This window comes from Melozone crissalis, unplaced genomic scaffold, assembly GCF_028551555.1.
Source record: "Melozone crissalis strain CALT ecotype California unplaced genomic scaffold, PUWL_Pcris_2 ptg000088l_1, whole genome shotgun sequence".
Lineage (NCBI taxonomy): Eukaryota > Metazoa > Chordata > Aves > Passeriformes > Passerellidae > Melozone > Melozone crissalis.
The window spans coordinates 1,946,473-1,973,414 of NW_026535865.1; the positions used below are offsets into that span (position 1 = coordinate 1,946,473).

The 26,942-nt window shown below is 47.0% G+C and overlaps 1 protein-coding gene across 1 annotated transcript in view; it reads right to left on the reverse strand.

Annotated features, from left to right (window-relative positions):
• The window catches only part of REXO1 (RNA exonuclease 1 homolog), a 48,700-nt gene that overhangs the window by 11,684 nt on the left and 10,074 nt on the right, over window positions 1–26,942 (reverse strand). Inside the window, exons 2-9 of the mRNA XM_054291081.1 lie at window positions 17,927–19,683; window positions 14,240–14,341; window positions 11,802–12,003; window positions 10,979–11,142; window positions 8,798–8,935; window positions 5,187–5,310; window positions 4,009–4,122; window positions 1,571–1,708 (exon numbers count right to left, since the gene is read on the reverse strand). Coding sequence (XP_054147056.1) covers window positions 1,571–1,708; window positions 4,009–4,122; window positions 5,187–5,310; window positions 8,798–8,935; window positions 10,979–11,142; window positions 11,802–12,003; window positions 14,240–14,341; window positions 17,927–19,683 — 2,739 coding nt within the window. The remainder of the gene's footprint in view (window positions 1–1,570; window positions 1,709–4,008; window positions 4,123–5,186; window positions 5,311–8,797; window positions 8,936–10,978; window positions 11,143–11,801; window positions 12,004–14,239; window positions 14,342–17,926; window positions 19,684–26,942) is intronic.

Sequence of the window (26,942 nt, forward strand, 5' to 3'; positions counted from 1 at the left end):
CAGCTTTTCTGTCAGGATTTTCCAGCAGGAGCACTTAGGGCAGGGCCTGGCAGTCTGCAACTGCTCCCTTCTACCACCTCTGCTTTTACTGCCCAAAATTTGGGGAAGGGAGATGCAAAAAGCCACTGGGAAGGCGCTATCATTCTTCTGATCTCCATGCAATTCCATGATTCCACCAAAATTCCATTTTGGTGTGAGCATTAAAGCTGTTAGCACATTCCCAGCTCTGTCCAACTGGTCACAGTGGCAGCATCACCTTTATTTAAACAAGGAGAAATTCAAAGATCCTGCAGCATCTGCAGGAAACTACAGGAACAAAACCAGGAACATGAGCTCAGGTTCATATAAAGGAGCTGGCTGGTTCCTGGGAAAAAAGGGCTCTCACAAATACAGCACTTGACAGTGTTAATGCAAGAGAGCTTTTGCCCAGGTTGCTTCAGCAACCACAGGACAAATGTAGGCACAAGGTGTTAACATGGATGAGCACTTAACACACTTTAGTGAGGTCTCTCCACACACATGCTCAGGGGAGCGTGGCAAAGCACCTCAACAGAAATCACCAGTCTGGATTTTATCCTGCTGCAGCACAGCCTGCTTTAGGTAGGGGCTGAGGAGCAGAAATCTTGAGGTCAGGCCATGAGTTCAGGCCATCAGTTCAGAAAATTCAGAGGAAGACCCCATCCTGTGGGTTGACCCAACCTGTGGGTTCAAGGCCAGGTTGGATGTGGTTTGGAGCCACCCAAACCTTCCACCACCTATCTGATGAAAGGTGCTCCAGGGGGTGGAATGAGATGGGCTTTAAAGTCCCTTCCAATCCAAACTATTTTGTGATTTTATGATCATTTTGTCCAGCTGCACAAAGGGCTCTGGGGAACTGTTTGGCCCAGAATACCATGAGATCAAATAGAAAATTCTGGAATCCAGAGCAGGACCCACTGCAAAGCCAGCCTGGCCCTGTGTCAGTCCTTATCCCACCAGAACAGCAGCTCACACAGACAGAGACAGAAAAAGTCCTTCCCCTGGGAGAGGGGAGGGTCCCCAAGTGCAGAACAGGAGCCTCTTTCCAACTGGTGAATTGCTGTTCTTTGGCAGCACAGAATCCTGGAATTGCTGAGGTTGGAAAAGACCTTTAAGATCAAATCCAACCATCAGCACCACCACCATGGTCACCACTAAACCATGTCCCCTGTGCCACATCCACACATTTTTTCAACATTTACAGGATGATGACTCCACCACTGCCCTGGGGAGCCTGTTTAATGCTTCACAACCTTTTCCACAGAGAAATTTTCCCTTATATCCAAGCTATCCACACACCTTCCCTGGTGTGACTTGAGGCTATTTCCTTTCATCCTGACACTTGTTACCTGGAAATTAGAAATTAGAAACCTCCCTCAGCCTCACAGACTATAAACTCTGGGTCAAAAATAGCATTCTGAGGATGTGAAAGCTGAAGAAACTCTCCATGCAGCAGAGCTCTGCAGCCACACTGCCCTTCCCAAGAGCACCAAGGGGCAGCTCCTGCTGTGTCCAGCAAGCCCTACAGAAGGAAAGAGGCAGCAGAACTTACAGTCAGTGACTTTCTTCTCCTCTGCAGTGTAGAGCACAGCCCGTCCAGCCTTCTCAGGGTGAGGCATGGGGTACCCATTCTCCTTGAGCTGCTCCTCAGTCATCAGGTACTCCTTGAGGCGCCGGTACAGGGCAGCTCCTGCACACAAACACACAGCTCAGCTCTCAGCACCAAAGCACTGCCTGTGTTTCTGCCTTTACAAACTCTCCTGCCTTCATAAACTGAACTTCCCCCACTATTCTGAACTTGTCTCAGCTCAGGATGGACAGGGGAATAGGTGTTGGGTGATCATTTTTAAAATCTGGCCATTATTGTACAAGTTGATTTTTAACCTCCTTGAACAAGGAGCATTAAGTCTGGAAAGCACAGCTGGAAGAGAATTCCTCCAAAAGGTCCATCTTCAGCCCTGCTGTTACTGATAGAATCAACACAATTTGGGTTGAAGGGACCTTGGAGATCATCCCATTCCACCCCTGCCATGGCAGGGACACCTCCCACTGTCCCAGGTGCTCCCAGCCCTGTCCAGCCTGGCCTTGGGCACTGCCAGGGATCCAGGGGCAGCCCCAGCTGCTCTGGGCACCCTGTGCCAGGGCCTGCCCACCCTCACAGCCACCAATTCCTTCCCAACATCCCATCCACCCATTATCCCAATATCTTATCTATCCATTCCTCATCAAGCCATTCCCCCTTGTCCTGTCACTAAACGTGAGACTTCTCCAATTTTAATGTTTAAATGCAAATATATCTGATAATTGGTAACACAGCCCTCAAATACCCCTCAAAGGCCACCCACAGCTCCCTAAAAACTTCATTATCCAAAGTTTCTTCCTGCTACTGATTTCAGGCTGCTTGTTTCATTTCACTGAATAATTATAACTTTTTGCACTCTGCTCAATATCTCCTTTGGCTGCTGCATTAAACCCTTCCAATATTCCTGGGTGCCCTTTGATGTTGCTTAGCTGAGCTATATTGGCCCTTTTAAGATTTCTCAATGTCGATTCCTTCTGCTCCATGGCCTCCCTGGCTCTCCTCTGATCTCCTCCACAATTTGCCTACATCTCTTGGCAACCAAAATACCCATAACTGATTTGAGCCCACATGAAAAACGCTCGTGGCACAACCCTTTGGCTACGATACGACCTTACTGTGACATTGGTGAGAGTGAAACTGAGCCCTGCAGAGATGGAGGTTTTTAAGTTTGCCTTTTAATCTGACAGGCACATTGTAAAGAACTGCTTCAGGGCAAGAAAGTTGAAGTAAAATAATGCCCAAAGCACAAGAGGCAGCTCTGAATGGTTATTGATGCTCCATCAAAGCCAGCCAGGCTGCAGCAGTGACCTCAGAGCCCCAGTGAGGATGGAAGGAGGGCACTGGTCAGTGGTGTCACCATCCCCCAGGGGACCCTGCAGCTCTGTGGTGCAGCCAGAGAACAGAGAAATCCCAGCAGTTCTGGTCATAAAATCCTGAATGGGAAGGGACCCACAGGGATCATTGATCCCAGCCCCTGTCCCTGCACAGCCACCCCAACACCCCCACCCTGAGCAGCCCTGGGAGCTCCTGCAGCTCTGGCAGCCTTGGCACCATTGCCTGGGCAGCCTGGGCAGTGCCCAGCAGCCTCGGGGGGCAGAACCTTGCCCTGAGCTCCATGCCAAGGCCTGGCACAGCTGCAGCCCTTGCTGGGCTCCTGTCCCTGTGCCAGAGCAGAGCTCAGCCCCTGCCCCTGTGCCTGCCCTGGGGAGGAGCTGCAGCCCCCGAGGAGCCTCCCCTCAGTCTCCTGGGCTGCAGCTGAACCAGCCAAGTGCCCTCAGCTGCTCCTCAGCCCTTCCCCAGCTCCGTGTCCCTCCTCTGGGCACTCTCCAACAGCTTTGGGTCCTTCTGATCTCGTGGTGCCCAAAGTGCCCCCAGCACTGGAGCTGAGGCTGCCCCAGGGCAGAGCAGAGTGGGACAATCCCTCCCTGGGCCTGGTGCCCCCAGCACAGGGTGGCCCTTGGGGCTGCCAGGACCCAGCAGTGACTCAGATCCAACTTGCACTGACCAGGACCCCCAGGCCCTTTCTGCAGTGCTCTGAGATGAGCCAGATCTGCTGTGATGCCTGGAACAGTTGCTGTGCACATCCCAAGGGGTGCTCCTGCCTTACAAGAGCTCAGCTTGGGCACCTTGGTCTGGTTCTCTGGCTGTCTGCTGATTTCCAGGACATCTGGGTCCTGTTTGGCTTTGGGATTTGCTGCTGAATTTCTTTTTTCCTCAGCCCCTTCCCCAGCTCCAAGTCCCTCCTCTGGACACTCTCCAACAGCTTTAGATCCTTCTGGCAGTGTGGTGCCCAAAGTGTCCCCACAACCTGAGGTGAATGCAGCATCCTGATCCTGATCCTGCCCCCCCAGTCAGTGTCACAGCTCAGCCCCCCTCAGCAGTGGCAGCCCAGCAGGAGCAGCTCTGACCTGTCAGATCCTCGGCTCTCAGGCTCCCTGAGCGGTTCAGGGTGAAGCTGGTCTTGGCAGCAAGCTTCCCTCCCAGCACAGCCTCGTGGGACACCACCTTCTTGTTGCTTGTCTCTGCAAGGAGAGGGAACAGCAGAGGGGGACAGAGATCAGGTGACTTCAGTCCCAGTTTGGGACACTACACATGGGCAAAAGGACAGTTCTGTTTATTCTCTTTAACTCTTGTTTTGCTCCAGAAATGGATTCTTTGTGCCACATGCTGGCCCAGCATTTCCATCCCAGCACCACAGAGAGTATTCTGTTCACACTGTCAGCCCACAGCAATTTTAAGGGCAGCAAAGACACTTTTCCAGTTCTGCTAGAAACTTGTAGCTCTCCCAGCTCACTCTGCACAGCAAGCCCTCTGACTGACCAGAAGAGAGGAGCCAGCACAGAAACAACTTGACCCCTTCATGTGCTGTGTGAGGGCATCACCCACCCTCAGGAAGCAGCTTTGATTCTGAGGCCCTGCAGACCAACCTCCCACACAGGATCCTTCAGCTTCTTTCAGAAAGGAGCTTCAGAGCTCTAGAATATGCTCAACACATCAGACAATGGCAGAGAGGGGCTTTTTACTAATCATTAACTGGCAGCCCTCTGTTAAAGGCCAGCCTCCAAGTTCAGCTGCTCTGCCTAATAGCCAGGAACGTAATGAAGACAGAGGGGAGAAAAGGGAAGAGACCAAAGAAAAAAAAATTCACAAGAACAGCATAAATTGATTGTTTAATGTACCCTCTTGAGAGCCAATAATGAAATGTCTTAACCCTCTTCGTTTCTCTCTTGAAGCTTAATGTGTGTAACAGATTTCTGTGGTGATGGACGAGTCTATCACTTTGAAGACATCATGTGAAAGTTACTCCATTAGCAGGGCTTTTCATTTGAAAGAACTTGTGCTAAAAAAAACCCCACCCATGTGGCATTATCTCCATTTAGGCTGAGAAAGCCAACAAAGCACTGCAGGACCTGCCTCTTGAAGGCCCATTAAGGCTTGCCAGGCTATAAAAAGCTTAAACTGGAGCTGTTTGCCTTTCAGCATAATGCTGCTGAGAAATGGGTTCTGGCCTTTTGAAACAAGTTTCTCTGTGAGGTTTGTAATCCCAGCAGGGCTGCAGCTGTTCAGCTGCAGGGTTGGTACCTACTGTTGGTGCTGGCTGGGGAGTTGGGCACGAGGCTGCGGAGCTTCTTCAGGGTGTTCACAGCCACATTCAGGTAGATGTTGCGGCTGGTGCTGCGCTCATAGGCCACCTTCTCCTCTGCCAGGGCCTGGGAACAGCACAAATCATCACCACACACCCCCTTCACTGCTCACAGAACCCCAGAATGGTTTGGGATGGGAGGTGATGAGGTCTCTGGTGTCCAGATGACCCCAAGGTGTTGGAAAGTCTCTTTTTCCCAGCCCCGGGATAGAAGAAGGCAGCAGAATTCCTTGGCTCTGGTTCCCAAGGTTGTTTATTGTGACCATGGTCACAGGGGTTCTTGGATGAGGAAAGAGATGAGAATGTTGACTCCATGTTCAGAAGGCTTGATTTACTGTTTTATGATATATATATATTACATTATAACTATACTAAAGAGAAATAGAAAGGAAGGGTTTCCTCAGAAGCTGGCTAAGCTAAGCTAAGCTAAACTAAGAATATAATAGAATAGAATAGAATAGACTAGACTAGACTAGAATAGAATAGAATGATAACAAAGCCAGCTCTCTCAGACTCTGTCCGAGATAGCTCGGTCCTTGATTGGCCATTAATTATAAACATCCAAGATGGCCCAATCCAAAATCCACCTGTTGCATTCCACAGCAGCAGATAACCATTGTTTACATTCTTTTTCTGGGGCATCAGCTTCCCAGAAGGGAAAATCCTAAAGAAAGGATTTTTAGTGAAAAAGATGTCTGCGAAAGTTTATTTGTACTTATCTAATATATTGTCTGTCTGACCTGCTGAGGTCTGTCTGGCAGGTCAGGTTGTGGCACACTGACCACCCTCAGGGCAGTGTTATCTTTTTATACTAAAAACTACCTGTACTTTATTTACAATAATTTTCCAATACCTATCACCTATGTTAGACAGTCTGTCTCTACTCTAAACCAACCCAAAAGTGCCACCATCACAGCAGAAGATGGAGGACAAGAAGAAGGAGAAGAAGGACAGGACATGCCCAGATTCCTCCATCTTGCCTCTTGAACCTCCATTCTAAAAACCCCAAAATTCTACCTTTCCACCCTGTGGTAAATTCACTATCATTCTACTCAAACCCTTGTGGCTTGTAACTCTTCACACAAAGTTGGGAATTGTTTCCATGGGCTAAAATCAAAGGCACAGGTGTTTGTGACTCCATGCCAAGGTCTCTGAGCCCCCTGCCAGGGTCTGGAGTGCTCCAGGGCAGCCAGAGGAATGTCCTGGGTTCTGACAGGGAGGAACTTCAAAAATCACTTTTTTCCACCTTCCACTACCCCAGGTTGTTTCAAGCCCCATCCAACCTGGCCTTGAACCCTTCCAGGGATGGGGCAGCCACACTTCCATGGCTTCTGGAGAAAAGAAATGTTTGGTTTTTAAATACAGACTCCAAGCAGTGATGCCTCAGGTTTGAGCTTTTCTATTTTTCACATTCTGTGCTGCTTTAGTGGGTGGGTCTGGGTTCATATTATGGGATGGTGAGCTCTGTGCACAGAGCAGGGAGACAAAACAATTCCTGCTCCAGCTGGGGACCAAGGACAAATGATCCAAATCTCAGCCCAAGAGCACAAACAACGTGGGCTGGAGAGAGAAAAACAAGCAGGATGGGACTGCATGGGCTGGGGCTGGAATTGGACAATTAACTGCAATATGCAAATAGAGCAGAACTTATAAAATTGAGAGCCCCCATGACTGGTCATGCATTTTGTGACCATGTTGGTTCATCTTGGGTGTAGGCCTGGCTGGGCTCTTGTGCTGCCCAAGGTGGATCCATTGAGGCCTCTTAATAAATCCCTGCTTTATTCTTTAGCTCCATCTAGTCTCTGTTCTAGTTCAGCCTTCACAAGGCATCATTAGGACCACGAAAAAATAAAACATTGCCTGACAAGGAATTAAGTAATAAAGCAGAATATGGCACCAATATTTGCTCAGGTAAGTAATAGGAAAAAAAATTAATTTTATTTTAAACAAAGTGCTGGAAAAAGCACTTCCATGTGAAAATTTCCTGAAGAGATTAATAAAACTTTCCTACTTAGCAAAAAAAAAAAAAAAATTCAAACTTTAACATATTTTAAATTGGTATCATCCCTTTTCTTTTCCCCCAGTATAAAGTCTGCTGCCACCTTGGTTGAAGTATTCCAGAGCTGCACTTGCTCCCAGGAATATCTAACCTTGCCATGTTTTCATCAAGCAATTCTTGATTCTTGCTCTTAGAACTGCCTGGGCAAGGCTGCTTTCCCCACTTTGGGGCAGTGCAAGATCTTAACTGGTAAGAAAAGGAGGTTTGGCAAAGGGTGACTCCTGGGGAAGGTGGAATCCCACAGCAGAAATCCTCATGGTGTCTGCTTTGTTTCAGAACACACCACACAATGCCCCACATTTACCCAACTAACAACCAAGCTTTTCCAAGAAAATGTATTACTCTCTCCACTCTGCTGCTGGAAATCCTACTGTACTGCCCCTACTGCTAGAAAACTCCTTAAAAAGTCTCCTTAACAGCCTTCAGAAACAGCAAGGATCCAATTCCCAACCAATTCCACCTATCCCAAACACTTCCCTGGGCTCAACACTGATGCCAGGAGGTGCTTCTGGCTGCACCAGAGCAGAAGCTCTTGGACCACAATGAACATTCCTCTGTTTTCCTCTCCTGGGGTTATTAAAGGGCTCAGGCAAGATTTCCAAATGAAGGGAAAGATGGGATTTCCTACTGGAAGCCCCCACTGGAATGACACTTGCTGTTGTCCATTGTGGTGATATTTAATGCCAGTTGTGGATAGGGGAATCTTCAGGGAATCAGGGAATGGTCTGGCTTGGAAGGGACCTTAAGATCATCGAGCTCCCACCCTCAAGTTTCTGCAAGCATAAATGCAATTCAGTTTTCTGGATTTGCTACCATTTTAGAAGGTTTTTGTCGCAGACATCTTTCATGGAAAATCCTTTCCTCCTGAGAAGCTGAGAGGCCTTCAGGAACAAAATGTAAACATTGATTATCTGCTGCTGTGGAATGCAACAGGTGGATCTGTGATTGGCCCATGTTGGATGTTTGTAATTAATGGGCAATCACAATCAGCTGGCTTGGACTCTCTGTTATCATTCTTTGCTATTCTATTTTTAGCCAGCCTTCTGATGAAATCCTTTCTTCTACTATATTAGTATAGTTTTAATATAATATATATTTTATTATATATTTCTATAATAAAATATAAATTATATGAATATCATATTAATATGTTTATATATATAGTTTTAATATTATATATATAATATAAAATATATATTATAGAAGAATATATATTATATAATATATATTATATACATTATATACAATATTAATATATAATATATTATATGTTAATATATTATATATTATATATAGTACATATTTTATTTATATATATATATATATATATATATATATAAAATAATAAATTAAGCCTTCTGAAACATGGAGTCAGATCCTCATCTCTTCCCTCATATAAGAACCCCTGTGAACACCATCACAGGTTTTGGCCAAGGCAGAGGATGCCATTCCCTGCTGCAAACATTACTCCTGAGAAGCAGGGATGTGTACAGACCTTGTCAAAGGCTTCCTGGGAGGAGGAGCAGAATTTCAGGCACTCATCAATGAAGAGATTGAGATACCTCTGACGAATGTTGGTTGGGACTTTAGCACCAAACTCTGTGGGAATAACAGGCCTCTGTAAAGTGGTGCTCTGGAGGTGAGACAGAGAGAGAAAGAGGCTGGTCAGGCTCCAGGAGGTTGCTCTGAGGCTCTCCCACTTCCTGTTATTAATCATGGGGTGACTTCCTTTTTGAAAATCTGCCCAAAGCCAAACTTAACACGCAGCACTTTTGGTACTGAAAATACCACTTGAGGCTTCACTACCTTCAGTAAGTCCTTCAAAACCAGCTGTATTTCACTCTAAGTCAGCCAGGAGCCAGGGACTCCAGGGGCATTAGTCACACACAGCATTCCAGAGCAGGGCATGCTGACATTTCCACTGAGAGGGGCAAGGTGAGGATGGCACAGAGCACCACTGGAGCCATGAACACACACCACAGTTATGGGCACCACACACAGGTTTGGTGCTCTGGCTGTGAAAAGAGAACAGGAGGCCCCACCTATCCCACCCCCATTCCTGGGGCATTCCTGCAAATTGATTGCATTAGGGGTTTTCTTCCATTTTTAATGCCAATCATGATGTTCCTAAAAGGATTTACCCCTTCAATTTAATGGCATGTTCTTCAAAAGCTGCATGTTGGGCTGAGCTGTGACCCACCACTGCAGCTTTCCATTTCACACCAGTTTATCCCCCCATCACAGCACACTGGCCTCTTTTCCAGAGAGGAAAATGTTCATTCATCTCTAAACATCCAATTGTTTTGTCAGTTGTCCTCCATCCCACCCAAGAGATATCCATTAACCAAGCCATCTGCTGCAATCTGGAATGAAAACAGCTCTGTGGAAGGTGTGAGGTTGTTCCAAGGGGAGCAACTGCTCCTATCTCAATGGGAAAAGTGTTCTTTTTCCCCAGGAGACTCTCACCTTGATACCCTGTTCAAAGGGATTTGGTCTTTTTCATTAAATATATAAATTCTCAATCTCTAATATTATACCCTTAACCACCTCTGTAACTCTGCTAGATATTTTATCCTTTCAGTTATTTCTCTTATTTTTAATCAGCTTCAAGTGCTACGTTACTATGGTGGCAGTTTGGGTGGGAAAGGAAAAAAATTACTTTTCACTCTTCTAGAAATAATCAGAGCAAGTTATGACAGATCTTGACACAAACTATCATCAATAAAGGGATTTTTAATGAAGTCCTGGCACTACCCAGTTCTGCTCCTTATGCCATCCCCAGGCTGCTCCAGGAGGAATTCTGCTCTCAGATGTCTTAGCAAATAACAGATTCCCAATGCTCATGGAAAGGAGGGAACTTTATAGAATCCCAGAAAGGTTTGGGTGGGAAGGGGCTCTAAAAATCATCCCATTCCACCCCTGCCATGGCAGGGACACCTTCCACTGTCCCAGGTTCCTCCAAGCCCTGCCCAGCCTGGCCTTGGGCACTGCCAGGGATCCAGGGGCAGCCCCAGCTGCTCTGGGCACCCTGTGCCAGGGGCTGCCCACCCTCACAGCCACCAATTCCTTCCCAATATCCCATCTAACCCTGGTCTCTGGCAATGCTCTCTCCCTGTGTCCTCTCACTTTGCTTAGGAACTCACAGCAAAGGCACCCAAAGGCTGGGCAGAGATCCCAGGGGATAAAGAGAAACAAAACAAAAGCAACTAACAAAGACAAAATAGTCTTTTCTTTAAACACCAGCAGCAGCATGAAATTCAGTGCTCACATTTTACTATCTAGGTCACAGAGGGACATTATTCATATCCACCAGTGTGGCCCACAGAGCCTGGTAAGGCCATGAATCCATCCCTGGCTTGTGAGCACAGGAGGTTCTAAGCCCCTGACCCAAACACACCCAGGCCAGTCAGCACAAGAGAAGGCTCAAATTGGAGACAAATGATCAATATTCACAAAGATCAGAGCAGCATTTAAGTATTTCTACCTTTTTAAGCTCCTACCACTTGAGTGTTTAATTTTTTATACAATGCTATCTAGGAAAACCACAGGAAGAAACAAACCCACTCAATCAACATAATCAAAACACCACTCTCAGGGAGTGCTAAGTTTGGAACAGCAGGATCAAACATTCCACCCTCCCTGGGGAATGACAGGAAAGAATTCAAACTCCCCTTACCTGTAAGGAGGGAACATGTGCTACCCTTTTGGGCACGATGGTGCTGGTGGTCTTGGAAGCCATCCCAGCCAAAGTGCAAGGCTTCAGAGGAAGGGTGGAGGCTTCAGAGTCATTGGAAGGTGTGACACTCCTGCCACCAACAGCTGCCTTGCTGCTCCCAAGGCCTGCAGGGAACACAAAACACTCAGGGACCAATCCTGCCACTGGGCTCCAGGCTGCCAGAATGAACTCACTATCAAAGGCCAGTACTGCAAGCTGTGATTTTCTCAAATCCAGGTCTCCAAAGGGACACAAATTGGGCAATTTTACCACCTTGCAGGCAAGGATGAAGAAATCATCTGCCAGGACACGTGTCTCATTTGGGTTTGTTTGGGGTGACTGAGTCAGCAGAGTTTAAAGAGGTAACTCTGGCAGCTGGAGGCACTGACACCCCACACTCAGCTCTGAGTCCTTCCACCACAAAGGCTCAGCAATGAGCCTTCATTAGCACTTCCCTCCTGCTCTGCCCCCTCCAGGCTTCAATGGAAGAGGGAATGAAGAGCAAACGCAATCCAAGGAAGGAACAGAAAAAGGAGAGGCTGAAGTGAGGGAGGTTGGGTGAGACACATCAGGCTGGACACGTCTGACCTGCTGCTTTTCACAACAGGGTGGAATTTCTCAGGCAAAGACCTTCCACTGGACGCTACCAGCAGAGATTCGAGTCATGGCCAGTCCTACACATCCCCTGACAGTTTCACACGTGCTCAGGAGAAATATAAACAGGGTAGAGCCTTTAACCAGGGGGAGGACAGGACAGCGACCCCAAATCCCACCGCTGCCTTACTTTGCTTGGCCGCTGCGGTGAGGGCTGCATTTGGCACGTGAGCAATCCTCCTCTTTTCTCCTGGCAAACAGAGAGAGGTCTTTTGAGCAGCCCCAACCAGCTGTGCTGCCTGCTGCTGAGCCAGCTGGATCCTCTGGTAACACACCTCCTGGGCCGTGGGAGGACGGTAGGGCCGCACCACCGGCTTGCTCGGGGTCTCTGCCTGCACACACAAACAGCATTTAGGGCCAGCAGCTCCCCTGCTCCATCCACACCCCCCAGAAAGGTCTCTTCTCCTCAAGCCCTCTGTTAGTTTTGAGAGGACAACATCCCAAGTGTGTTCCAGAATGAAATAATTAAGAGTCATCCTTTAACAAGCATGGCATTAATGATTCATGCTCTGGGAAGGCCTCCCAGCTCACTGGCACGTTCCTCAATTCATGAGCTGCTTTCAGTGGCTGTGCCCAGCCCAGTCCTGGGCTCTATCAACACCCTCAGCCTTGTCCTAACACACAGATCCTGGGCTGCCTACTTTGCTTTTTACAGCAATAAAAAGGTGACACCAATTCTCCAGTCCTCTTTGCCACAGGACACTGAGCTCCACAGCTCCCTCCCTGAGGACACCTGCACCCACCTCTGCACCACAGAAGCTCCCACCTCTCTGCAGCCCTGGAACTGCTTAAAAGCCTCACAGAGAAGTATTTATGGCATCAGAGCATTACATAAACTGATTTTCTGAATTTCAAACAGGCTCTGTCCCTGCCCACTTCTGGAGGCACCTCAGTTACAGCACCAACAGGTTCCACACGAGCTTCCTTTGATGGCCAAATTTAGGTTTGCAGGAAAAGTGCCAGAAATTATGTCAGCAAAGAGAGAAGTTTCCTAGCAGCAGAAGTGCAAGAGAAGCAGCAGTAGTACAAACTTCTCCCTCTACTTCAAAGCCTTTGAAATGTGAGGAACAGGCCTTGAATATCCTTGGAGGAGGGTGGCCCAGTGAAACACCTGGGGGCAAAGCTGGCACCTCCTGCATTCCCGGCCTCTGATGCTGACAGCAGCTTCTGGATACCAAACTGGGTGCAGTCAGACATTAAATTATAATTACAGACTTCCAAGCAGCACAGGCCACTCATTTTCTGCCTCACCTGCAATTCCTTTGGCCCCCATTTCCCTTGGCAACCAACCCTGAACTCGCTCCCTCTCCTCCTCCTGCTCAGTCCCTGAGCCATAAATCATGAGCAAGACTGAGCAAATATTCCACTTGGAGGGACACAGCAAGGCACGTTCTGAGGTGAAAAGTGGCAGCTGAGGTGTTCCAGCACCTCCCGGGCAGAGCTCTGAGCTGACAAACTCCAGGGAATTCAGGTCCTGGAGCTGAGCACACCAGGTCAGCTCTGTTTGCCCAAGCAAAGGTTTTGCTGAGGCTCCCATCTTTGGAAAGCATTTTGGGATCAGCTGTCACATTAAGAAAATATATTTGAAGGTTTGTACATGTCTAAAAGGTGCCTCTTTGCAATAAATATTTGAGTTAATGAATTTCCAAGCCATTTGCTTCAGTCTCTTATCTCTTCACTTTGGAAGAAAGGGCCCTTATCAAACCACATGAACTGGCTGGAGATATGTAGTTAAATAAAACCCATTGTATTGACCCCAGGGCTTCAAATTATTAAAGGCAAAAAAAATCCTTCCTAGGCAGAGAGGAAAGGCAGAACAATTAATTTGGACTACCCAGCTCAAATTAGTGCACAAGCCTCCACTCTTATCCTGCTGCAACATAAAACTAATCTGAGATCAGCACCTGGAGGGAAACACATTAAACCCTCAGAGAAAACATGAATTAAAATCCCAGGGAGAAAGGAATAAAAAAATCAGAATTTTTTGCTTCTTCTTTGCTTGTTTTTTTTTGATTTTGTTTTAATTTTTCTCTTCTGTATTTGTACAATTGGGAAAAAAGAGTATCCAAACAAATACTGCTGAGATGTTGGCTGATTCAGAGCAGATGTAAGGTAATGGTTTTAAACATCTGACCAAATTCCTGTAGTATCTTTTAGATCCACAAGGCACAGAAAAATACCAGCAGATACAAAGTGACCTTGTGTGCAGTTAATTTTTATTGAAATCTCTAAATTAAGCTATACTGGAGAAAAATGAACACCCCAACCTATCCCTTGGTAACCCAAGGGTTACCAAGAGCACAATCCACTCACTCTTCCCAGCCTAACCTTGGTTTCAGGAAGGTTTTTTGTTTTGCTGCCACTTTTAACAGATCCTAAACATGGAAGATTTTTGAGGAATTGGAAAGAGAGGAAATAAAACAGCCATAGATTGATTCCAGCACAAACAGCTCTCCCACTGCTGCCTGGCCCTGGGAGTGCAGCCTTTGCCAGGGTCAGGACAGAAAATCCTCACTTGGAACAACCTAAACTCATCTGCTTCTAATCTGCTTTTAAATCTGCACTTACATTTCCTTGTTTGACAAGATGAGAGATCCTTCTTTTTTGGCCAGGAAACAAGGTAGTTAAATTATCTTCTGTCTTTTCTTCATTTCCCTCCTCTTTGGACGGCTGGAAAACAAAAGAACAGGAGAACAGACTTGAAGATGCCTCACAAGAGGGAGATGTGGAAATTCTCCTTTTGGGTTAACCTTGCAGAGGAGAGGTGGGAACACGTGGCCAGTGACAAGAACCTTCCAGAAGCCACCAAGGAACAGCAGCAGGACATTCCCAGGCCAGCAGCAGCTCCATGAGCTGGCATGGGGCAGGATCAGCCTTACCTGGCACAGGAGCCTTGACCAGCCCTCCCCTGGCAGCCACTCACACTCCTCACCTCCCATGGCATTTTCAGAGTCCAGGGTGGTTGGGGTGGATTGGTTTTTAAGAAGTTGGGAACTGACTCATTCTGCCCTGGGCAGTGCTGACACCTGCTCAACACCAAACCATGATGCCCTCACCCCACATTTAGGGAAATATTTCCTGCAGGCTCAGGCACAGCTGTCACTGCAGGAAGACTCTGGTGACACAGTGCAGGTCACATCCAGACACTCAGCAGGAGGCAGAAACACCTCTCCAGCCAAAGCTACTCCAAGCTGACACCTCAGAGCTGCTCCTGGACAAGGAGAACACTTGGAAATCTGCTTGAAATTCGACTCAGTTGTTAATTGATAGAAACTTGTTAAGTGTTTTGCTTCTCAAAACCCCAGCTGCTCTCCAGACAATCTTGGTTTGAGTTTCTCAAAACAACTCCTGGCAAAACTCTGACATGAGCCTGACAATCTCTGAAATTCAGCAAGAGAGCCAAGGCTGGATTTAGGGATGAGCTTGGGCACCACTTGGGACAAGCCTGTGTTCATCACCACAAGGGCACCCTGAATCACTTGATTCCCCAGGAACCCCAGGGTTTGTTAATTCACTTCCACCCCTAATAAACTCTCACAATGCAATTCTGCCAGGCAGAAATCACTGCACTGCCACGTGCAGCTCCTGCAATCACCAACCCTGGAGCATCCTGAGCTGGGAGGGACCCTCAGGGATCATTGATCCCAGCCCCTGTCCCTCCACAGCCACCCCAACACCCCCACCCAGAGCACCCCTGGGAGCTCCTGCAGCTCTGGCAGCCTTGGCACCATTGCCTGGGCAGCCTGGGCAGTGCCCAGCAGCCTCGGGGGGAAGAACCTTGCCCTGAGCTCCATGCCAAGCCCTGGCACATTACTGAGCCCAAACAACACAGGGTTGTGTTGGTTTTGCACAGCCTGGTGTTTGGTAGTGGGGGGATCTGCTGGAAGTTTCCACCATGCCCAGCAGAGGCAATCCCTCATGGCTCTGAAGATGGACAGGCTGCTGGTCAAGGCTGGGCCAATTAAAGGAGACGGGAACACCTCCGTGATAACAGATTTAAGAAGAAAATCAAAATAAAGCGAGGCATGCAGTTTTAATTCCAGCTAGAGAAAAGGAGGTGAGAACATGTAAGGGAAACAATGTGGAGACACCAAGGTCAGTGGAGGAGGGGCAGGAGGTGCTGCAGGCACCAGGGAGCTGAGATTCCTCTGCAGGCTGTGGTGATGACCATGGTGAGGCAGCTGTGCCCCTGCAGCCTGTGAGGATCCATGGGGGATGCAAAGATCCACTCTCAGCCCTTGGGGATCCACGGGGATGCAGAGATCCACCCACAGTCCATGGGATCCACAGGGGATGCAGAGATCCACCCATAGCCCATGTGGGTCCATGGAGGATGCAGAGATCCACTCTCAGCCTGTGGGGATCCACAGGGAATGCAGAAATCCATGGGGGATACAGAGATCACCCCCTTGGGGATCCATGGGGGATGCACAGATGCACTCACAGCCCATGGGGGATGCAGAGATCCACTCATAGCCCATGGGTGAGGTGCCCATGCTGGAGCAGTTGATGCCTGGAGGGGGCTGTGATCCAATGGGAGACCCAGTGGAGAGAGAGGGGCTCTGCTTCCAGGCTGGAGCAGCCTGGCCTTGGATGACTGCACCCATGGCACAGCAGCTTTGGGGGGGCTGTGTGCCCTTGGCAGGGCTGTGTGCCCATGGAAGGGACTCACATTGCAGGGGTTTTGGGGGGCTGTGTGCCCATGGCAGGGCTGTGTGCCCATGGAAGGGGCTCACATTGCAGCAGTTTGGGGGTCTGTGTGCCCATGGACGGGACTCACATTGCAGCAGTTTGGGGGGCTGTGTGCCCATGGAAGGGACTCACATTGCAGGGGTTTTGAGGGGCTGTGTGCCCATGGAAGGGGCTCACACTGCAGCAGTTTTGGGGGGCTGTGTGCTCATGGAAGGGACTCACACTGCAGCAGTTTTGGGGGGGCTGCTGCTCGTGACACTGGACCCACACTGGAGTTCATGGAGAGCTGTCTCCCCTGGGAGGGGCCCCACAGTCTCACAGGGGAAGGACTGCTCTCCCAGAGCAGTGGAAGAAAATCTCACTGATGAACTGACCAAAGCCCCATGGCCTCTCTCCCTGCACTGTCTGTGGGAAGGAGGGAAGGGCTGAGGTGGAAAAAGCTGTTTTAAGGGCCTGTTTTACTTCTCATTAGATTCTGATTTTGTTAGCAATAAACTCACTTTGTACCTCTAAGCTGAGCCCTTAGAGTGTTCTCTCCTGGTCCTGATCTCAACTCATGAACCCTTGGTCTGAATTTTTTCTCTCCTCTGTGCAGCAGGGGAGGGCAAGTGAGTGACTTCCATGGGTGCCTGGTGTTTGGCCAGTGTCAAACCACAATGGATCCACCCAGGAAATCACTCCACAAAAAAAAACAATGTCCCATGACCAATCCCACCCAGACACCCATGTCCCAAAGAAGGATCCCTGTGCTGCAGTGAGACTCCTTCCCCAAGAGCAGGAAACCAAACCTCAGCACAGGGATGCAAAGGAGCCACATGTAGCTGAGTTTTGTCACTCCAGGCCACAATTAACTGTTTGCTGTGAGTGGCAGCCCCTGGTTCAGCACTTTCTGAATTCACTGATCAGTAATTCTTGCTACACATCATGTGCCCTTCAATTATTTTCTTGTTATGTAAATACTGTCCTCTTTATCTCCTTAGTCTGAAGCCTCTGGTACCATTGGAAGAAATTTTACCTTCAATTTTTTGCTTGCACCACCCACAAGGTATCCAGAGATCCTGAGGAACTACCTGTAGTATGCATTTAGAATAGGAAAGATGAGTTTGAGGAGTGTCTGACAAATACTGGACTTACTTGCACCAACACCCTGTCCAGGTTCTACCTGCCCCCATGTTCCTTAAACTCTGCTGCAAGAAGAAGGCAGTGCCCAGGCTGGCAACCTTAGATTGGCATTGAAAACCCCCAAACTCACTCCCTGCAGCCTTTTCTCCAGCCATTCACACCCACAAGGTTCCCAGGCCAGATGGAGGCAGAAGTAATTGATAACTCTGAAAGCCTCCCACACAAGAAGGGATTGAAGCCTCACATTTCACAGCAGCTTTGAATCCAACAGGTAAATTCAGGAGCAAACACTTCCAGGCACTCAGTCACGACAAGGAAGAGATTCTGCCAACACATGGAGTCTCCCTCTTCAGCTACTTGAGATAAGCAGCACCACTAAACCAAACCAGAATCCTTCCACCTTTGGAGGGGAGAGAACCAACACCCCCAACCCAGCATTACCTGCTTGCCCAGCCTTCCCTTGTCTTCAGTTTTCACATCTTTAGATTCATTAAAGATCCTGAGACACTCCTCCATGGGATCTGACTCAAAGTCCACATCTTTCTCAAGGATGGAATAATCAATGTCATCAGATGTTGAGGAGGATGATGAGGATTTGGACAGCTTGGAGCGCTTTGCTTTCTTTGTCCTGTCCCTGTCACTGTCAGAGGCTGAGCCAGAGTCAGCCCCATCCAAGTCTGAGCTCACATCAAGCCGTGAGGAGGACAAAGGCCGGCCTCTGTCATCCTCATCTCCACTCTCATCCCCAAACAGGTCCACGTGACTCAAACTCTGCTGCTTCCGACCCTTCTTGGGGTCCCCTTGTCCTGCACAAGTGACCTTGTCCTTCTTTCTCTCCAGGGAGCTCTTGGTCCCTTTCTCCTTGTTTTTACGACCAGAGCTTTCCTTGCCATTTTTCACATCAGCAGTTTTGCTCTGAGGATCCTTCTTGCTGCTCCCCACTTTCTCTGTGCCCTTGGTGACACCCTCACTCCTGCTTTTCCCTGAACTGCTGCTGCTGGACTTGGATTTTTCTTTCTTACACCCATCCATTTTTTCTGACTTGTGTTTTTCAGGTTTTTTCAAGTTCCCATCGGTTTTCACTTTGATGCTTTTGTCTTTGCAGTTTTTCTCTTCATGCTTGGTTTTTAATTTTTCTTCTTTCTTGAGCATTTTGTCTTTGTCTGCATTTTTATTTTTCTCCTTCTTCCCAGCCTCACTGAGGCCTGCTGCTTTACTAACATCAATTTTCTTCTTTTTTGTTTTGTCTTTGGATTCTTTGTTTTTATTTTCAATTTCCTTGCTGTTCTTACCAGAACACAACTTCGCTGCCTTTGAGCTCTTGTCTGATGAGTTCTTGGCAAGGTTTTTCTGTGAATTTGGAAGGTCCTCCCTGTGCTGTGCTGCTTCTTTGCTCCCCTGGGAAGCAGAGCCTTCCAATTTTGTGCTCTGCTCTTTGCTGGAGGACTCATTTGACTCACTCTCTGAACCAGCTTTTGAGGGTGAGCTACCAGAAGCTGTTTTATATTCCACCTCAGCCTCATCTTCAGAGGAGGAGAACCTGGCCAACACCTCATCATCATCAGCATCTTCACAGAGCTTCTTCCTTGATGGAGAGTAGGAATCCTCATAATCAGAGGCTCTGTCCCTTTTGGACCCCTTGGTTGTGCCTTTGCCCAGCAGCCTGGCAGAGTAATTGGAAAGGGGGTCATATTCCAAGTCTGTGGAAGGCTTGGAGTCATCAATCACATATTTGTTGTTGGTGACAGTGCTGCTGTATTTTTTATTCTGCACCACAGCCTTGGGGATGTACTCCAGCGAGCTGCCCTTGGAGCGGGAGGAATCCAAAGTGTATTTACTGGAGCGGGCAGCAGCAGCCAGAGGAGTGGGGTTGTAATCTGAGTTATTATTGAAGTTGTAGCTCCCTGGATTGTACTCCAAGGAGGCAAAGGAATCACTCTGAGGCCCAGCAGCTGACACAGGTGTGTTTGAAATGAGTGAGGAGCCCTCTGAAGCACCAAACTCCTTCGTGGTTTCCAGCAGCTCCTCGTACTTCTTCTGCTCCCTCTCCACTTCGTTCTTCACTGCCTCAATGGCCTTGTTGACCAGCTCCAGCTCCAGAATTCCAGGTGTGACATCTGTGATGTCAGCCAGAAAGCCATCCTCCACCTCCAGGGAGGGCCTGGGCAGCTCAGGGTTGTAGGGATCATAGCCTCGCTCTGAAAAGAGGAAAAAATCATTTACTGCCAGCAATTCAAGTAAATGTTAAAATGAGATCTTTTTAAGGTGTGTTTTGATCAAACCCCAACAGTGAATGACACAACCAAAAGCCACATTCTTACACCACAGAATAAATACCAAAAGCCACCAGTGATGTTCTCTGGCCTAGACGAAACCAGATTGTAAAACTTACTCCCAGGACTAAAGATCTGTTAACAAAGTGCTTTTAAGACTCATGGAAAAGCTCTTACAGCTCTATGAATTAAATATTCTTCAGGGCACCAAAGAATAATCCCCTGTATTAGGAGCTGACTGTGCACAGAACTATCTGCTAAATTCAGTGAAGTCACCAAGAAGAGGAGAAGTGAGAAACTGTGGATTAGGTTCTCACCTCCCAATGCCAACACCTAAAGCCACCAAAAGCCTCAAGGCTCAGAGATTCTTATGGCAGCTGCAGGAAAACCACTCTGATCTCAACTGACAAAACTGAGAGCTGCTGGTAGGAAGGAAAAACTTCAACAGGCAACACAACCCAACCACTCAGAGCAGCCACCAAGACAAGAACACTGAACACCCAAAATATTTCCCTTTCCCACATTCCCCTTTCCAGAAAAGTCCCTTTGATGGCCTCTCTTCCACATCCAGCCTGGACAAGAGAAGGCTCCAGGGACACCTCAGAGCCCCTTTTGGGGCCTGAAGGGGCTCCAGGAGAGCTGCAGAGGGACTGGGGACAAGGCCTGCAGGGACAGGACACAGGGAATGGCTCCCACTGCCACAGGGCAGGGCTGGGTGGGAGATTGGGAATCAGGAATTGTGGAATCCATCCCTGGAATGGATTTCCCAGAGCAGCTGGGGCTGCCCCTGGATCCCTGGCAGTGCCCAAGGCCGGGCTGGACAGGGCTGGGAGCACCTGGGACAGTGGGAGGTGTCCCTGCCATGGCAGGGGTGGCACTGGGTGGGCTTGAACAAAGCATAAAGCACAAACCATTCTGTGATTGTGTGGAATCCTTTCAATCCCCAGCTGTGCTCAGGGGGCTCCCAGGTGTGGCTGTGGCTGCAGGGCCAGGGAGGAGCTGCCTCTGCCTGGGGAGCTCCCTGGGCTGGGCTGAGCAGGCAGAGGGGTCAGTGGCACTGTGTTTGTGTCCCAGTGGAAGGACACGACTCCAGTGAGGATGCCAGAGCCTGCATGGAGCTGATGGTGTGGAAGATCAGAGAGGCTGCCCCTGGATCCCTGGCAGTGCCCAAGGCCAGGTTGGATGGACTTAGAGCACTCTGGGATGGTGGAAGCTGTCCCTGCCCATGGTGGGGAGTGGCACTGGATGATTTTAAAGTCTCTCCCAACCCACACCATTCCAGGACTCAATGACAGAAGCTTCAGGAACATTAACAGCTGCTTTTTGACTCTGAACTGTTTTCAATCCTTGTTTTATCTCAGCATCTCTGGATGCTGACATTCCAGAGGAGCTTTTTGTTCTCTGCTACAAGGACAGTACAAAACTGGCTCTCCAACATGGATATGCATAAGAACCAAACAAAAAGCAAAGAGAAAGAAAACAGTAAATTAAAAACCTCTCAGGTCTAAGAGAGATGAGAGAATTTCTCATAACAGTCAGAGTCAAAAGAGCTGTTTCTACCATTCTCGTAAGACTGAGGGGTTTGGTGGTTTTTTTGGGGGGGTAGGGGTAGTTTTGGGGGTTTTTAGAGAGGATACATAAATGCAAAGCTTCCTTTGGCAACAGGAAAAGGATCTCTCCAGCAGTTGGCAGAAGTGGCCCCCAAGGAAGCAGAATGAAAGAGGCTGGGTTAAAATAAAGGCAGAAGTTTCAGAAAATACTTTTTATGCCTTCGGGTTTGCAAGGTTTTTTTTAAAACCAATTAGCTCCTGATTGAACAGGGACTCTGGGCAGTGGCAGAGTGATGTCACCACCCTCCACAGGCCTGCCTGAGCCCTGCTCAGAGCCAGAAACGTGGGGAAAGAGGAACAATGCTATTTCTTGCTAAGAGGAATAATGCTATTTCTACAGCCAGTTCCCCTGCAGCTATTGCAGAGAGCTGTAATGATGGCACAAAGAACATTTCCAAAGCCAAGGTGTGCTCATCCCTGGGACACAGGGAGGGAGCAGGTGACAAACCAGGGACACAGCAATTCCTGGTTAGAAACCTTGAAGAAAAGCAGGCAACAAGGCAAAAACATGAACAAACCCCTATGCAAACAGCAGCAGCATCAAGGCAAGGCTATGCAAAGATTATCAGAATTGTTAGGGATAAAATCAGCCTAAGAATGAGAAGGAGCAGACAGCTGATGTCTGACCATGGGTGAAACATCAGCTCCATGCTGGCAGAAAGCAGCAGGAGTCAGCTACTACCCTCTAAATCTGGATTGAGACCTCAAATGCAGCACAAATATTTGAAGGGAACAGCTGAAAGGCTGATAATTCATGCAGGGCTAAATATCAGATGGCCTGCAAACAGAGAACACAGAGTCTGGATCTAGAGACTTGCCAAAAAACAAAGCAACAAACCCTAACTAAACAAAAGCCACCTTGTACATGCAGAAAACCAAACTATTCTAAATATATCAGGATCAGGGAAGGCAGAGGGCAAGCCCAGCACAGACATGGTGGCTGCTGCTTATCTCTAGCACAAAACTCCTGGCACATTTGCTGTGGCTGGAATGATGCAAACACACATTATAACCTCAGGACATGCCACGGGCTGGGAGCCAGGGCAGGGAAAGAGCTCTGTGGGGGAGGCCTGATGGATTCTCCAGCACTGCTGATCAAAGGCTGCCTGCCCATGAAAGACTTGGGGAAGTGGCTCCAGGATGCCCATCAGCACCAGCCCCTCTGGCCACGAGGAATCTGCAGAGAATGCAGCAAAAACAGGGCAGAGGGGTTGGGTTTAATTTATACAAAAACATATATGAAAAAAAATTATATATATATATATATATATATATATATATATATATATTTATATATTTTTGTATAAATGTTATAATATATATAAATATATATTTTATATATATAACAGTAATACAAAAATATTTATATATAACTTGAAATGCATATTTATATCTTTATTTACATTCATATTTATATGAATAAAAACAAATATATTATTATAAAATATATAAAAATATAATATTTTATATATAAATATTTTAGTATATATTATATAAAAAATATATATTATAGTATTTATTTAGTATATATTATATATAAAATATATTAAAATCAATATTATTTATAATATAATAATCAATATTATATTTATATAAATATTTTAAATAGATATAAATATATATTATCTATATAAAAACAGATATAATTTATGCTATATATAATATAAAATGTACATTTATATAATTTATATAAATTATATTTATTTTTATATACATATATTTATATTTAATATAATATATTTATATTATAGTATAGTTGTACTATACTATATAGTATATTATATTTATAATATACTATATTTAGTATATTGTGTTTATATTTTATTATTTATATTATATAAAAGTACATATTTATATAATATTAATATTTATTATCGATGTGGAATATTTATATTTTAGTATGGTTGTGGGATATTTCTATAGAATTGTGTTTACATTTATAGATTATATTTTTATATGATTATTTATTGTTCTATATTTGTATATTTATTTAATATCAATTTTATATCTATTTATATGTATATATATGATGAGGCATAAGCACACAAATCTCCAGACCAGAGATGCTCAACCTGCCATTTCAAATCAGCTTTTTAGCTGCCAAACTACACTCCCAGGAACCAGGAAAGGGAAGGATCCTACCCTGGGATCTGACACTCACAGAAGTCTGCTTCATGTTTTCCTTTATTCCTCTTCCCTTCGCCAACCTGGGCACTCAGAGGTGCAGGATGAGCTGCACTGGGGTTGCTGCTCTGAAGGATTGAGGCACTGCTAGTGAAGGCATTCTTTTTGGAGGGATGGAAAGCAGAATCTGCTCTGATCCTCGGGAATCACAAAATAATGAGACTTGAGATGCCAACTCGTGGCAGGATTGTGAACAAAACACTTTATAAAGTACAAACTATTTTAATAAATGATTGTACCTCAGATACATGAGAAACAAAAGGTGAGGCTACCATCATTACAGAAAACCAGTTATTAATATTAAACAAGTTATTGATATTAATCTTATTAATATATCATTAATAATTATATCTATTATATTAATAGAGACACAGAGGTCTCTATGCAGAACCTCAGTGAACATTTTATAATTATATCTATTATATTAATAGAGACACAGAGGTCTCTGTGCAGAACCTCAGTGAACATTTCATTTAACCCAGGACTGCTTTAGAACACACCCAACTGAGCTCTGCTTCTATCAGCCATTGCAGCACAGAAAATACAGAAACACAGAACAAGATTCTACCTAAAAAACCAGGCTGATGGGTTTTTTTTCCCTGGTTACTGTCAGGATGATTGAGGGACACAAAGCCTCAGTTCCAAGGTGGAGCTGGATTATTACAAAGCTTCCCTGAGCCAGACTCCTCACTGGTCCTTCTAGTTTGGGCAACAGGCAAGGGCAGTAAACAAAGCTGACATTAAAGAAGAGTGGGAGGACAAGGTCACCTGTGTGAAGGTAAAACTTATTTTACAGTGAATCATTCCAGAGAAAAGTCTTTCTTTTTTTTTGTCCAAGCCTACCACAGCACATAGCTGAGATGCTTTAAATACAGAAAAGCCCAAATGTGTCACAGGTGAGCTGTATGATCATGGCAAACCTGCAGGTTTTGGAAAAGGACTCCAGCTCTTGAATGCATGTGGGAGACAGAATCCCAGACTGGTTTGGGTTGCAAGGGACTTAAAGCTCACCCAGTGCCACCCCTGCCATGGCAGGGACACTTTCCACTGTCCCAGGCTGCTCCAAGCCCTGTCCAACCCTGGACACTTTCAGGGGTGCAGCAGTCACAGCTGTTCTGGACAGCTGGATGGCAACTGCTTCTCCCAGATCCAACAGAGCTACCCAGCTGCTGCTGCCAGACAAAAAGGCTGCAAAAATTAGAAACTTTCAAATTTACAGCAATTAGGAATTCCAAACAAAAGGCTTTGCTGGCCAAGCTGCAGAGGGACCAGCACGGGTCAAAAGACATTGAGCGTTTCTTGTAGTGAACTCACAAGAAGGACACTGAGGTGCTGGAGTGTGTCCAGGGGAGGGAATGGAGCTGGGGAAGGGTCTGGAGCCCCAGGAGAGGCTGAGGGAGCTGGGAAGGGGCTCAGCCTGGAGAAAAGGAGGCTCAGGGGGGACCTTGTGGCTCTGCACAGCTCCTGACAGGAGGGGACAGCCCAGGGAACAGGGACAGGAGCAGAGGGAACGCCCTCAGGCTGGGCCAGGGGAGGTTTAGATTGGAAATTGGGAAAATTTCTTCACAGGAAGGGTTGTCAGACATTGGCACAGGCAGCCAGGGCACTGATGGAGTCCCTGTCCCTACAATGTTCAAAAATCATGTGCACGTGGCACTTGGGGACATGGTTTAGTGGCTGGGCTGACTGCTGGACAATGACCTTACAGCTCTTTTTGATTTCCAAGCCCTGCTGCTGAAGGCACCCATTGCCCTGGGCCACCTGCAGCTGGCAACAAAAGGTGCATTCATGGGGAGGTGGGGAAGGTGGAAGCTGTTTGGAGACTCTTTGGGAAAGGAAAAAATAAAGGCATTTTTATTTCACGTCATCGGAACAGCTTTGTTGGCTTAAGGGCTCGCTGTGTTTACAGTGCCAGCACTCAGCAAAGGGACAAACCCTGTGATTGCAGAAAAATTATCACCACTGGAAAATCATTCTGAGCTTTGCATTTAACACTTGACAGAAGGGACAGTGGTGCCTCAAGAACAGAATGTTTCAGAGAGGTTTTAGCAGCAGCCTGAGTTCTGCTACTCTTCAGAATTAAAGAGCACACAAGAAATGGCAGGTTTTGGCACAGAGCTCGTTCACCAGGACCCAAAGCAAATTTCCAACAATTAATTTAACAATAATATGCAGCCACTTGGAAATAATTAACACTGAGATTTAAAATAGTACATTTCAAATAATCATCCAGAGGAAATGGGTTAGGAGGGCAGCAAAGGGGAGCTAAGAAAAATGTTTCTTCAACTTCAATTCCAAACCTAGTCCAAGGATTTGCTTTGATCCTTTTTTGTGTTTTTGAAAAGTAAATCTAATTATAAAATTAAGTGTTAAAATCAGAGATAACCTTGTGTTGGTCAAGGAACACCAGGAGCAAGGTTTGAGGGGCATTAGAGGCAGAAGAATCCCTGTGCACTCCTTGGATTTGTTCCTCCAGGGGAGGCATTTAATGCCACAGCCTCAAAGAACATCATGAACCTCTACAGTCATTTCTCTAATGGAAAAAAGGATGCTAATATAAGAAAAGAAAGTCTGATATTAGCAAGACTGAAAAACAGTCAGAACAGTCACCTCTCACTCCAAGGTATTTTTAGCCTGCCGGTTCCAGCAGGGCAGTGCTGGTTTCCCCAGGTGTTGTGGCCAATGGGGCCACCTGTCCCCATGGGCTGAGCCCCAGGGTCACACTGAGGGACAGGAGCAGCCAGACAGCACCTCTGCACTGCACCCTGAGCTGTGTGCTCAGCTCAGCCATCCCAGACTGAGGGCAGGCAGTGCCCAGACAGAAATCATGGAATGGTTTGGACGGGAAGGAACCCTAAAGCTCATCTCGTTCCTGGACACCTTCCACTGTCCCAGGCTGCTCAAAACCCCATCCAGCCTGGCCTTGGGCACTGCCAGAGATCCAGGGGCAGCCACAGCTGCTCTGGGAAATCCATTCCAGGGATGGATTCCACAATTCCTGATTCCCAATCTCCCATCCAGCCCTGCCCTGTGGCAGTGGGAGCCATTCCCTGTGTCCTGTCCCTGCAGGCCTTGTCCCCAGTCCTGATCTCCTGAGACAGGGACCTGCCCAAGGGGGCCATTCAGCCACAGCAGCTCCAGAGGGTCCTTCCAGAGCTGGAATTGTTATCAGGGAACTCATCAGGGCACATCCCACAAAGCAGCTCAGACAGAAACAACCTGGGATGCAGCACCCACCTCCTCAGTTTATTCAAGGCAACACAACTTTGGGCATGTGATGATGAGTAATGCAATATTTGACTCTCACAATTAAAAAGCAAATATCCTGTATATGTATTAATTTTATAGATTTATAGTTGTGTTTTACCCCCTTGTGCTGTTATCAGGGGG